This window comes from Octopus sinensis, linkage group LG15 (assembly GCF_006345805.1).
Source record: "Octopus sinensis linkage group LG15, ASM634580v1, whole genome shotgun sequence".
In the NCBI taxonomy this organism is placed as follows: domain Eukaryota; kingdom Metazoa; phylum Mollusca; class Cephalopoda; order Octopoda; family Octopodidae; genus Octopus; species Octopus sinensis.
In genome coordinates, this window is record NC_043011.1 from 26,246,362 (window position 1) to 26,260,380 (window position 14,019).

General features: G+C 35.7%; 1 protein-coding gene across 1 annotated transcript in view; it reads left to right on the forward strand.

Annotated features, from left to right (window-relative positions):
* LOC115219630 (cullin-4A) overlaps positions 1–11,968 on the forward strand; it is a 63,732-nt gene extending 51,764 nt beyond the window's left edge. Inside the window, exons 15-22 of the mRNA XM_029789780.2 lie at positions 1,214–1,299; positions 1,841–1,948; positions 5,087–5,200; positions 6,432–6,537; positions 7,978–8,051; positions 9,264–9,362; positions 9,852–10,004; positions 11,174–11,968. Of these exons, the coding sequence (XP_029645640.1) occupies positions 1,214–1,299; positions 1,841–1,948; positions 5,087–5,200; positions 6,432–6,537; positions 7,978–8,051; positions 9,264–9,362; positions 9,852–10,004; positions 11,174–11,269 (836 nt within the window). The 3' untranslated portion in view covers positions 11,270–11,968. The remainder of the gene's footprint in view (positions 1–1,213; positions 1,300–1,840; positions 1,949–5,086; positions 5,201–6,431; positions 6,538–7,977; positions 8,052–9,263; positions 9,363–9,851; positions 10,005–11,173) is intronic.
* The last annotated feature ends 2,051 nt before the right edge of the window (positions 11,969–14,019 follow it).

Consider the following 14,019-nt stretch of genomic DNA (forward strand, 5'->3'; position numbering starts at 1 on the left):
TCTCCCAGTTGATGAAGGGTGATTTTGTTTTTCTTCCTCTCCCCCCATGTGTTGTTAGTGCTCTTAGACCTACTACTGGGAATTTGGGCTTGTGAGCTTTAGTTGGTGGCAATTATTTTTATAAGTAGCTAAAATCCAGTAGAAAGAGTAGGCTGAAAAATCAATGTGTAATGTTCATACATGTTTAATATACTATATTACTATATATTGTTCACAATGCTACATTAGTGTGTGTGTGTGTGTGTATATATATATATATATATATGATTGTTGACTGACAAAGTTGGTAGTGTTAGGCAGAATGCCTGGTTGCACTTAGTAATATCTATTTAAAGTTCTGAGTTTAAATCAATGTTATTAGCTGTATCTTTGTGTGTGTAGTGTACACTGAAAGTGCTCTGAATAATTAAAAATTAATTATTAATTACAGCTATGGTAATAATGTCTATGTAAAGGGAAGAATCTCAAATATATACAAAGCATATATCATCATCATTATCGTTTAATGTCTGCTTCCCATGCTAGCATGGGCTGAACAGTTTGACTGAGGGCTGGTGAGCCAGAAGGGTGCACCAGGCTCCAATCTAATCTGGCAAAGTTTCTACTGCTGGATGCCCTTCATAACGCCATCATATATATATATATATTATTACCTTAATCCTGAGCATAAGATTTGAAGTGTGTCTCACACATCTGAATTAGGCTGAAAATTGACAAATACAGTTATATTATATAAATAAAATACTATATACAGACAACTGGAGTCTGGTGCAGCTCACTGACTGGCCAGCTCCTGTCAAACTGCCCAACCCTTGGAAAACAGACCATGGATCAATTTAAAGCAAATGGGATGAATGTCTCTTACATATAGACTTAAATTGTTTTACTTGGGTTGTGTAAAACTTTTAAAGCACTTGACTGAGTTTCCCCAATTAGTCTTCTACTATAACCCCGGCAGGAAGGGCATCCAGCCATAGAAAGTCCCTTTCAACAAATTCCATGTGACCCATGCAAGCATGGAAAAGTGGACTTGAATGATGATGATGATGATGAAATATATGTTTATTGTTGTGTGTTTGTACACATGCACATCTGGGACAAAAACTTATATGATATAGGAATAATTTGTAATTATGTTAAAAACTATCTTTTGTGTACTTCGAATTTTAGAAAATTCTCACTTGTAATTTTCCCTCTTTTTCTTTTTGTTTAGAATGTGGAGCAGCTTTTACCAGTAAGTTAGAAGGAATGTTTAAAGATATGGAATTATCAAAGGATATTATGTTAAATTTCAAGCATGTAAGTTTCTTGTATTTAATTATATTTTGATACATGAAAACAATTGATTTGGTAATGCCCCAACATAGCCACATTTGATTGTTTGAAACCAATACTAGAAAACAAATAAAAGGAAAATAAAAGAAAAATAATTCATATTGTTGTTGTAATAGGATTTTTTAGAAATTTCTTTTTAGTTTGTAGAAATTTTATTTTGAGTAATAGGAAAAATTAGGATGGAGTAAGTAGAGATTAAAAGCCAGTCAAATTATTTCTTCAGAGAGTTGAATGCATAGTTAAAAAGAAAGATAGTATTTGAAAAAATCAAATGGCATTTAACACTAAAACAACTGTATGTTCATTTGGTAGAAGGGGGAGAAGTTGAAATATATTCATGAGACTTCAATTCAATACAACATGAATTTGAAGAGTTATATGTTCTTATTGATATTATCATTGTTTGTTTTCAACATTTCTTTCACAATTCTATTCACTTAGATTACATTAGGCTTTACTGTTATTGTTGTGTGTTTCTATTAATATTTCTGTTATTACCCACCAGCATATGCCTGCACGTTCTCAGCCTGGCGGTATTGATCTGACTGTAAATATTTTAACAATGGGTTACTGGCCTACATACCCACATATGGAGGTGCATCTTCCTGTTGAGGTAAGTAAACTAGCTTAATGACCTTCCTTTTTTGTTTTCATTCTCTTTATATGAAACACGGTAGTTGTTATATTGTTATGGTTCTGGCCTAATGACCACATGTTTAGGAGATCAAGTCTTAGTATACTTCTACATGTTCAATCAACATGACTGATAAGTGGTTAATTGGTTTGGTTTATACTGAATTTAGTTGAAGATGGTAATAATAATAATAATAATTTTCTAACATAAGCTCAAGGCCAGACATCAAATTTTGGGAAGAAGCTAGCATATTCTAATAGACAGGTAATGTCACTGTGCACACATGACAGTGTAAGTGATTTAAGAGAAAAAACTGGGTATAAGAGGCATCAGATATGTGCAAGAGAAAAGACTGTGCTGGTTTGGTCATGTGATGTGTATGGATGAGGACAGCTGCATAAAGAAGTGCCAAGCTCTAATTGTGGAAGGAGTAGATGCAGTAAGACATGGGACGAAACGATGAGAAAGGATCTTCAGACGCTCGGCCTCACTAAGGAAATGACAAGGGACTGGGAGTTGTGGTGATTTGCTTTACTTGAGAAGACACATCAAGCCAAGTAAAATTGCTGCCATCCATGCATACAGGCTTGTCCTTTACAGATATTGGTGCCACATAAAATGCACTCATGCCGATGCTGTGTTAACATGTAAAATGCACACAGCACACTCTGTTGAGTGCCTGATGTTAGGAAGGGTATCCAACCATAGATATCATGTCACAAGAAACAGTCTGGCTGGCTCCTGTCAGACTGTCCAACCCATGCCATCATGGAAAATGGATTTTAAATGATGATGATGATATAGTCAACATCAGTATTTGACAGGTACTTATTTCATTGATTCCAGAAGGATGAAAGGTAAAGTCGCCCCTGGCTGGATTTGAATTGGGAATCTGAAGTGATGTGGCTAAATTAATAATAATTTTAGGAACATTGGCTTTTAAAATCATTTTTTTATTTCAATACTTGACTGTTGTGTATATATAAATTTTATAAGTTTATTATATGTAATAATTAAAATTTTTTAAATTTTAATCCATTGCAAAGTGTTATGCCTTTTTCCCATGTTAGCATGTGACATGGGTTGGATGGGCTTGCAGTATAGCATCTAAGTATGTGTTAGTCTTTTGTCATCTTTTGACTTCTAAAGTTGTATCAGTCCATTTTTTACCCTGGCCCTAATTTATTGTGCATTTATTCATTTTATATGCCCATAGTAGAGCACCAATTTGTTGATATCTTTAAATATCCAGTCATTTTATCAATACAATTTCACCTGTCTTAGAAAATTAGATGTGTACATCAAATGGAATTTTAATAAACATTTTCTTCAGGTTCTGTTGGTTATTGGTCTTGTTTCATTGCCATGCATCATCATACCTGTACATTCCAATGAGTGTCAGTGTGTCAGTACAAATCTTCTGCTTTTACTGCCTATATTTCTTCCTCTTTATTTCTCTGTCACACTCTAACCTTTCCTCATCTAATGCTAGATCACCTCCTCCAATGCCGGTTGTTAAATGATGATGATTGCATTGCTTTTATAGGCTTTCTTTTTTCACTAAACACTATAAAGCTGGGAACAGTTATACATGAGTGAATAATAGAGAAAGATAGGGGAGGTAAACTTTTGAGCTTGAGATAATTACAACAGTCTTTAGGTTCCTGGAAAGTTAATTGCCTGTGAAATGCCGAATTGAGAGACAAACCCAAGTGTATGAAATATGGAACTGTGTGATATTATATGTCCATGACAAATACTATGAGCTTGTGGTAGAGTCGAGGTATACACAACTTAGCAAAGGCAACTTGATATTTTGGGTCATCCTATAAATGGGATTTTTTTCAATTGCATGAACTAAAAGGCGGATGGGAACGAGATAAACTAACCTGCATTAACAACGCAATGGAAAGTAACAACGCAATGGAAAATGCAAGGAATATTAATGCAGTATATGGAGATTGGCCAATAAGCATAAACCAGTGTCAACGGTGGTTCCAGATATTACAAGCTGGAAATTTCAGCCTAGAAGATGAGCCTTGTCCTGGAAGATCTGTAGAGTTTGATGAGGACGTCCTGCAAACACTGGTGGAACAAAATCCCATCATAACTGTTGAACTAGCAGAGAAGCTTGGATTTGGTCATTCAACTATTCATTGATACCTGCGTGCCATTGGAAAAGTCAGCAAATTGGGTCAGTTGGTTCCTCACAAACTTTCTGAATCTAATTGTGTACAGAGAGTGAATGTATGCTCTTCTTTGCTGTCATGTCTCACAAATGAAATTTTTGGGGACTGAATAGTGACTGGTGACAACAAATGGGTTCTCTATAAAAATGTCAAGAGCCCAAGACAGGGTAGGGAAAAGAGAAACACCGGCATCCTAGGCTAAAGAAGGTCTTCTCCCACATCAGGTGTTGCTATGTTTGGTGGGATATGAAAGGTTTAGTTCACTTTGAACTTTAAAACCCAAACCAAATGATAACAAAGGAGCTCTACTGCGAGCAGCTTAAGTCAGCGCTAGAAGAAAAACGACCATCTTTGGTTTCAAGACAAAAGGTGTTCTTCCATCAGTATAATGCTCAGCCACATACAGCGAGGATGACATTTGAAAGGGTAGAGCAGTTTGAATGGGAAACGATGCCCTGCCCACCATATTCGCCAGGCATTGCCCCATCTGATTATCATTTATTCTGCAGTTTTCAAAATGATTTGGATGGAAAAAATATGAATTCTGTAGACAAGGTCACAACAGTACCAGAGGAGTATTTTTCATCACAGACAAGTGAATTTTGGAAGAGGGGCCTTGCAAGTCTGCCAAATAGATGGAAGAGCATTGTAGAAAATGAAGGAGAGTATGTTTTAGATCTAAAAAAATGTATCTTAATTTTGGAAAATAAAAGTATAAAAAAACTACATTATTTATGGGATGACCCAATACCTTAACTAGAGCCACTTATCACAAACGTTTCTAAGCAGGATAAGTACACACAGTTATTTGTTATTTTGGTGCAGTCCTTGCTAGCAATAAAATATGATAGTAATAAGTGAATGTACTCTCTCTCTATATATATATACATTTACTTTGTTTCAATGTATTATGTTTCTGTCATTTCAGATGGTTCAATATCAAGAAATATTTAAGAAGTTTTACCTCGGAAAGCACAGTGGTCGCAAACTCCAGTGGCAGCCTACGTTGGGTCATTGTGTCTTAAAAGCAGAATTTAGTAACGTGAGTTGTATATATCAACTAGTTTGGTCATATCCGCATGCTTTTGATTTTGGGGTGGAAACTTTTACTGTGCAATGTTTGTTGTTATTTAAGTGATGGATGTGGTTTTCAATAAATTCACTCTGGAAGGTGTAATCTATTAGAAAATTGCCTAACAAAATGCAGTTTCATAAAAAAATATTTTGCTCATCCCTGCTAATGGTGATAAAACTGAACCTTATTTGCCACTATATTCCATAACACAGCTTCAATATTGTGTAATTTGTGAAAACAACTTCATATATTTTTTCTTAAGTAATTTTTATATAGATTACAAGTGTCAGGTTAGCATTTAGTGTAACTTCTGTTGGAAGCCACATGTGCACATTTATAGTTTAATTGTTGATTTTTTTTCCACTATTGTCTTTCTGTAACAATCCTGGAATTTTTGATGATGGAGCTAGTTTTACGAGGAACATGAGCAGGCTACATGCTTAACAGTTGTGAGTTGTTTGGTCTCAGTTAACAAATATGATGGCTCTGGTTTTTTCACAATGAGTGTCATAACTATTTCAACAGAACTACTTTGTGGTACTATAGCATAGGCAATAACTGACTTAGTGAGAAAAGCTAGGATTTGAATTAGAGATATATTCCTTCAAGCTAGACTTGGGGCTACAATTGAAAACACATGCCCCTAATGCAGTACAGTTTGATTAAAACCAGTATCCCATAAGGAAGTGAACTGCTCAATCATTTAGCCATCACATATACAGACATTTCAAACATTTTGTCATTCACCAGTCTAAAATCAACCTTATACAGAAATTCTGCTCTTTGAGTTAAGTAGGTTGTTGTAGTACCTTTGAACAAAGGCATTGTAGTTGTGACTATCCTGTGTTTTTCTAACATGCACTGAAATCCAGAACCATGTTACATTATTCAGCATATCTGTCTTTGCTATGATGGTAAGGGGTGTTTTGAGGAAGATTTGGTTGCTATTTCTAGTAGCTTGAGCATCTGCGTAGATGCGCTTTTGCTGACCCATTCCTTCTATTCTTTTATTTGTTGTAGTAGGGAGTGATATGGGGGGAGGGGGTGAGATTTGCTACTATTTCTATCAAATTATGTGACCACATTGAACCTCCATACTGAAGATTTAAATCTGTAGGTATACTCAGCTTTCAAAGCATCACATCATGTACTGTAGGAGACTGCATTCTCTCTAAATGACATTTCTTTTTCTTTTTAGGGTAAGAAAGAACTACAGGTATCTTTGTTCCAGACTCTGTGTTTCCTTCTTTTCAATGATGGAGATGAGTTTACGTTTGAAGACATAAAACAAGCTACAGCTATAGGTAAGTTGGCAGCTTTGTTACTCTAATTATCATGACTCCCTACAAGTAAATGGGAGAAACTAGATAGAGTGAGAATTACTACTTATGGGTAAAGAATTGTACAGTCTCTGTGAATTGAACCCTTCCAACACTAACCCTCACTAAAGGTACTTCTATTATAGTTTTTGGAGCTAAATCCTAATCATAGACAAGCTTCTCTCTATTGAGAAGGCAAAGTATATTCTTAGGTATATAATCACAAAAGGCTGGCTGCCTGACAATTTATGCCATCTTTCCACATTGGTATGGTTTGGATGGGTTTGTAACACAGCATCAAAGTAGGTGTTAGTGTTATCTTTCATTTTTCTGCGTTTTTACCTCCTGAAGTTCTGTGTCTTTATCCTATTTCATGTACCTTTTACTGTTTTTATTAATTTTGTGGTTTGTATAGTGGAGCAGTAATAAACTGCTTGAAGAACAACATTGGAAATGAATGACATTGCTAGTATGAAAATGACACTCATTTGCAACTATCATGCAATGACAAGACAAGTAGATAAAAATGCACACATACCCTCCCCCATAAATATGTATTAAATGCTTATTCATGTATTTGAACTACATTACATTACACTATATCACATGTGCCATCACAATTTTAATTCAGTTTTCATCACAACTGTCCAACGAACAGGAACGTGAAACTCTGAGTAACAGTCTTGTGATAATTTTGCAGCTTTAATAAAAGCATATTACTCTACCTTTGGTATTTGAGTACTATTTTTTCCGCCTTGTTTTGCACTTATGTGCTCCCTATGTGTGTGTGTGTATGTATGTATACACACACAGTTCCATCTTCCAAATCCACTCACAAGTCCTTGGTGGACCTAGGGTCATAACAGAAGAAACTTGCCCAAGGTACCTTGCAGTGAGACTGAACCTGAAACCGTGCTTGGGAAACGAACCAACCACACAGCTACGTCTTTATTCTCTCTTCCTTTTTCTCTCTCTCACACACGCAATGTGGTGTTGTATGCTAATAGCGTATATAATGTGCAATGTAGACGTGATTTATTTCAGGGGAGGTAACTTAGTTCACACCACGAGCAATTTCGAAATGTAAGTATTTCCTAATGTATATATTTACAACCTGCCAATTGGAATTTTATCAAGAAGACGAAAAATAAAACCTATTTAATAGCATAAAATTTCCATATTCTGTTATAATCAACAAGAGAAAAGACAAACTAAAAAAAAAAAGAATTTTGGGGGAGGTGGTGCTAATGGTTTCTTTTTCACTATTTTACTAAAATAATTGTTATACCAAGTAACTGAACATCAATATTTATTAATTAATCAAAATGTCTTTGTACCAAAGAGTTTATAACCTCTAAATAAATATTACATCTAACAAAATGATACCAGGGGTTAATTAATAACCGTAATTTCTTACTATTGCAGAAGACAGTGAACTTCGTCGAACATTGCAATCCTTAGCTTGTGGAAAAGCCAGAGTGTTACTCAAAGTTCCTAAGGTAAGCATTCATTGTCTTTTACTTGATTCTGGTATAATTTCTCTGTTACAACCAAATAGCATAAGATAAATTCTTCCATGTAATATGAAAGTCGGTGGAAATATAGATTTTGTATTACATTACAGAATTCCATGTCACAATTATATGTAATATAGAGGGGATGTCTGCAGTTGGTTTCTCACCTTATTTTACCTTTTGTGTGTATGTGTGAAAGGCAAGACTAGGCGAAGTCAGTAGAATAGCAGGTTCAACTGAAGGTGACAATGTTAAGAGGGCAGTTTGAATTGTGTTACCCTTTGCACTGTTGGCCAAAACATTCAACACAGGTAGGTATAAATAAATACTGCTGGTGTTCTTTTTGTTACTTTTTAAAAGTCTGATTCTAATCAGAAGGGGTGATATGCCCATGACCTGTTGCAGGGCATCCAAGACTAATACAAAGGAAGTTATCTTCAAACCAGAAACTAAGTGGACTCTGCTAAAGGCACTAAAAAGGGTCAAGGTAATGGTATCAAACAGGGCAACAGTTTAAGCATATCATCTCAACAGCCAGTGGCATGATTTGAACCGAGGGCACAAAGAACAAGGAACAAATACCACAAGCCATCTAGTCAGGTGATCTTTCAGTCCTGTGAACTTGCAAACAGGATGAAATGCAAAGTTGACCTCATTAAGATTTGAACCTGGAGAACAGTGAAACTTTCTGGATGATGCTCTAATGAGTCTGCTAATCCACTTCCAGGTTTAGCCTGGTATTCAGGCCTATGCACAAACCATGACTATCCCCATCTTGATTCAAGCATATCCAATATTCCATTTTTCCTCTCTTTACAAAGGTGGCAAGGTGTGATTTAGATTTTGTTGTCATTTTTACAGGAGCATACAATTCATTGCTGTTTGTATAAAATTGACATTCATTTCTCCTGCAAAAGAAAAAGCTACTTTCAATAGGCCACAGTCCTTTGGTTGGTGTATCTAAGCAAGTTAAAGGAACATAACTGTTAATTTTTACTGTTCCTGATTATTTCTATTTGTTTTGTCATTTTTATCTTTTATATGTGTTATATATGGGGTGGTGATTGCGGCTTGCACAACTTGATGTCTCTATTTTTATGATTACTGAATAATACAGTCTTGAAGACTGGCTTTCATATTGTATTATTTGTCAGACTAATGTTTACATGCGTGTTTGTGTTTGTTGTTAAATTGTAGGGCAGGGATGTGGAAGATGGTGACAAATTTGTTTTTAATGATGATTTTAAACACAAACTATTCCGAATCAAAATTAACCAGATTCAAATGAAAGAGACGGTAAGTAAAGATTTTTTTCTTCTCATTCTGCTTCTATTGTTTTAGCTCCTGATCATCCCTGATTGAGTATGTCTTTGGTCAAAAACACTTTAGCTCTAACCACCATGCCTTTTCCCTTTTTCAGACATAAAATATCTAGGTTTCTATTATCCAATATGTCCTTTGTTCTTAATTGATTTGGACCTATGTTCAACTATTCACCTTTTGGTTTATTTTTTATTACAACCATGTTCTGCCTGTTGTCAGATCGTTCCAGGTATGCTCTAAATCATCAGACCTATGTTCAGAAATGTTCCAGTTGTGACCATCTTGTATATTAAAGACTATATTATTCAATCAGTATGTTCCTTCTTGTAGATTAGGTTGTGATCTGAGAGAGGCTGCTGTTTCTAGCAGGTTGACCCACCAAATAGAAGATCCCTCTTTGGCTTAAGGACTTAGTTACAAAAACAGTTGTATAAAAGCCAGAGTCTCTGTTTTGTTTTACAGCAAGAAGAAAATACTAGCACTACAGAAGGAGTGTTCCAAGACAGACAGTACCAAGTCGATGCTGCTATTGTACGGATCATGAAAACCCGCAAGACGCTCAGTCATAATTTACTCATCTCAGAATTGTATAACCAGCTGAAATTTCCAGTCAAAGTACGTATCTCTAAATCATTGTCATGGTTTTTTGTTGTTTGATCTCAGTGATTTAGAAATTTTTTGGGCAGTCATTTACTGCTTATGACTGAGTGGACCAGTGATTGAAATGTTTAAGCTGTGTCTAGGACTACATTGTTCCATGTATCCTGTTTTTAAGATTCTAGAGTGTAAAATTGAGAGAGATTTGGGCGCTAATTTATCAATTTAGTTAAGTACAAAGAGGCTTCCTTAACTTGTCTTTAAATAGATTTGTTTTAATATAGGTGTGGGCGTTGGTGTGTGGTAAGAAGCTTGCTTCCCAGCTGCATGGTTCCAGGTTCAGTTCCACTGCGTGACACCTTAAGCAAATGTCTTCTACTTTTGCCTCAGGCTAACCAAAGTGGATTTGGTAGACGGAAACTGAAAGAAGCCTGTTTGTGTGTGTGTGTGCATACACATACATGCGTGTCTGTTTCCCATCGCTACTTGACAACTGATGTTAGTGTGTCTACATTCATGTAACTTAGCAGTTCAACAAAAGAGACTGATAGAATAAGTACCAGGCTTAAAAAAAAATACTGTGGTTGATTCATTTGACAACAGATTCTTCAAAGCAATGCCTTAGCATGGTTGCAGTCTAATAACTGAAACAAGTACAAAATAAGATACCAGGGAGTCAAAATGTCAAACATGAATAAAACTACATAAAAGCATTTTGCACTGTTTATCATAACCAATCCAGTTGGATATTGCCACTCTCATAGGAAGGTTGAATTATTTTTTTGTACTCCATGCCACTATGCTTACCACTCAACACCACTATACCTAATGTTCTACATTTCTATAGAATGAGACGAGAGGGTGTGGCTGTTTGGTTGCTGGTAATTTGGCATGGCTGACTGGACATTGAGCCTGTTTTGGTAACTATGTTTTTGGTGCTGGAGGCACAGTACCACATACACACATCTGCTTCTAATGAAATACAAAATTATTGTGACTGGCTGTTATGTCTTTGATGAGGTGTTCAAATATACACATACAAATACTATGAGAGAGGAAGAGAGGCAGGGGTATTAGAATTTATTAATTGAACATGATTAACATAACCACTGTCCCTCTCCTCAGACAATATATTTTGCCTTGAAATTGCTTTCCATTCTCTAAGACTTGTATTCTTTTTGTTGCAGCCGGCTGACCTAAAGAAAAGGATTGAAAGTCTGATAGATCGAGATTATATGGAACGGGACAAAGACAACCCTAACACTTACCATTATGTTGCTTAAATATTGGCGCCCTAAAGATCAATATGGAAAATAATAATAATAATTATTATTGTTTTATCATTGATAAAAAAAAAAACCCAAACAAAAAAAAACTTCTGATTTTTGTTTCCAAGTTGTAGGACTGGTACCTTAAACGTTGTCTCCACACTTACCACTGCTTTCTGTTGGTTGATGGCGGATGTTTGCGGAGTAAGGAATGTAGTGTTGATGATGATAACGATGATGATGATGATCAACCTATGGTTGTGATCCTTGCTAGCATGTCTATCGAACATCTTTATTGACATTGCCAACAGTTGGACAATTATGACATGTAATCTACTACTACTACTACTACTACTACTCCTCCTCCTCTTACTACTACTATACTTAATAATACTCTCATTTCTACCACTATGGCAACATTTACTACTACTACTACTACTGTGTTGGCAGATTGTGGGAGCTAAGCAGATTGAATTCCAGCAAGTGTTTTGCATTAGGCAAAAAGTAATACCTGCTCATCCACATGGGGGGAAAAAAACGTACCCTGTTCTGTTTTATTTCTTTCTTTCTGTCTTTCTTTTCTTACTTTTTTTTTTTTTATCTTTGTGCTGTTCTCAGACTTCTGAGTGCCACTGTGAAGTTGGTCGTTCTGAATTGTTTAGACGGAATGGTTTAATAAAGACTGAAGAAATAACTTATCATTTTTCTACAACATTTATAGTTGTCTTTTTTTTTTTTTTCTCTCTCTCTCTTTTTTTGCAATCTCATTTTGACCATCTCCCATTAATCAATTAATCTCTCGTCATATATGACAACCTTTTCATTGCCAACCCAACAAGGGATCGATCCCTCAGCAATCTTATTCAGTTTGGTAGAAATAATACTCCAGCCAAATCTCACTACTGCCTTAGAAAAACATAGAAGGAAAGACATATTGGGTAAAATATCTCGGATCTTAGATACACTACCATTGTTTAACGTCCACTTATCCATGCTTGCATGGGTCAGATGGATTTTGTTGAGGTAGGTTTCCTATGGCCAGATACCTTTCCTGTTCCCAAGTAAGGCAATATTTTCCCCATGTCAGATGTGTTTTTCACTGAAGACTGGAAATAAGCAACATCACTCGTATGGTGTTGGTTCCTCAGTTACAATCATCACGTGATGTCAAGACAAGGTTACACATTAAAAATGAACACATGCATATGCATTTACACAACAAGCTTCTTTCAGTTTCTGCCTGCCACAAAGTGGGACTGAACTCAAAGCCATATGCTTGGGAAGCAAGCTTCTTAACCACACAGCTATGTCTGCACCTATACACCGCTGCACTTAAAGAAATACAGGCTGGTCATGGTTGACTGCAATACCTTTAACCAGAGGCATATGTTCAACCAGGACTGGCTTGACTTTGGGAAGCAAGCTTCTTACCACACATTTTTTATATGGGATTTTAGTCTCATATTCCTTATTTCATCGAGCTCAGCTGTTGGCAGAATTTATTTTTGTCTTTGGAGTTGGTGCTGGAAACATTGCTTTGTAGTATTTACTCCAGCCCTTTGTAGTCTTGAGTTCAAATCCCACTATGGTCAACTTTGCCTTTTATCCGTCTGGTGCTGATAAAATTACTAGTCAAGTATAGGGGTTGATAGTATCGATTAATCACCTCCCCTCAAAATTTACTGATCTTGTACCTGAATTAGGAACAATTGTTTTTACTGTAGGTTTAGGGTCTGCTCCCTCCCTTCTTTTCCCACAAAATAACTCTATGAAACAAAAAGCAAGGAGTCTGGTTGCTGTTCAAAAAGAAAAAAAAAAGCATTTCTCCTGATTTTCTGCAGACGTAACTCAAAATTATAGGTTTAATCCTGCATCAGCCAAATTTTGTTGATTCTGGTGTCCTTCCATAATTTTTGGGGCGCTTTTTTGAATAACTAGAAAGCTGAAAAAGTGAAGTGGTTTTAATTTCCTTACATCAAATGAATCAAATAAAAACTGGTTTTCTTACACAGGTTTTGAGAGAAAAAAAACGTAGGAGACTTACTGTACATGATAAGAATTTTAATATTTCCGATAGTAAATCTCTTCATTAGATTTCAACTGCTTGTATTATCCTAGTTCATACGATGAACAGGAATTTTAAAAAATCACTTACCTCTATATATCTGTAATTGTGTGTTTTATATAGATTATTAATACTAAATGTACAAATATATCGACGGAAAAGTAATGCAAAGCAAATAAGTTATACAATTATGTGTTCGAACCTACAGTAAATTTTTCAATGATTTTTTTTTCCCCCAATACACACTGGGTGTGTATTCCAGTTCAGTCATACAAAGTTATGATAAATGAAGGACTTTCACGCGGTCTAGTTAAGTCAACATATAATACTTGATGTTTTCATAGATTCTAACAAAGTGCTTGCTAGAATTCTATATTTATTGAGCGAGTGAGTGCTATTAGACGAATAATGGACACAAAGGAAAATTAGATGTATCAGAAAAAGTACACAAATTGGGAATCGAGAGTGTAACCATTTAGCAACTAGATTGGTTTCAGTACTGGGTGCAGGCATTTATTTAGAATTTGCATTTTAGTTTGGTGTTGGTGTTATAGTAGTTCTATACTGCGATTTGAACTTCGAACTTCTTGGTTTCCAAACACAAAAAGCTGTAGCCAGTAGTTTGTCACGTCAGCAAAAGTCTGACCGATGGGTTTGTTTTATAAAAACAGTTAATATCCTAACCACTAGGCCATGAACG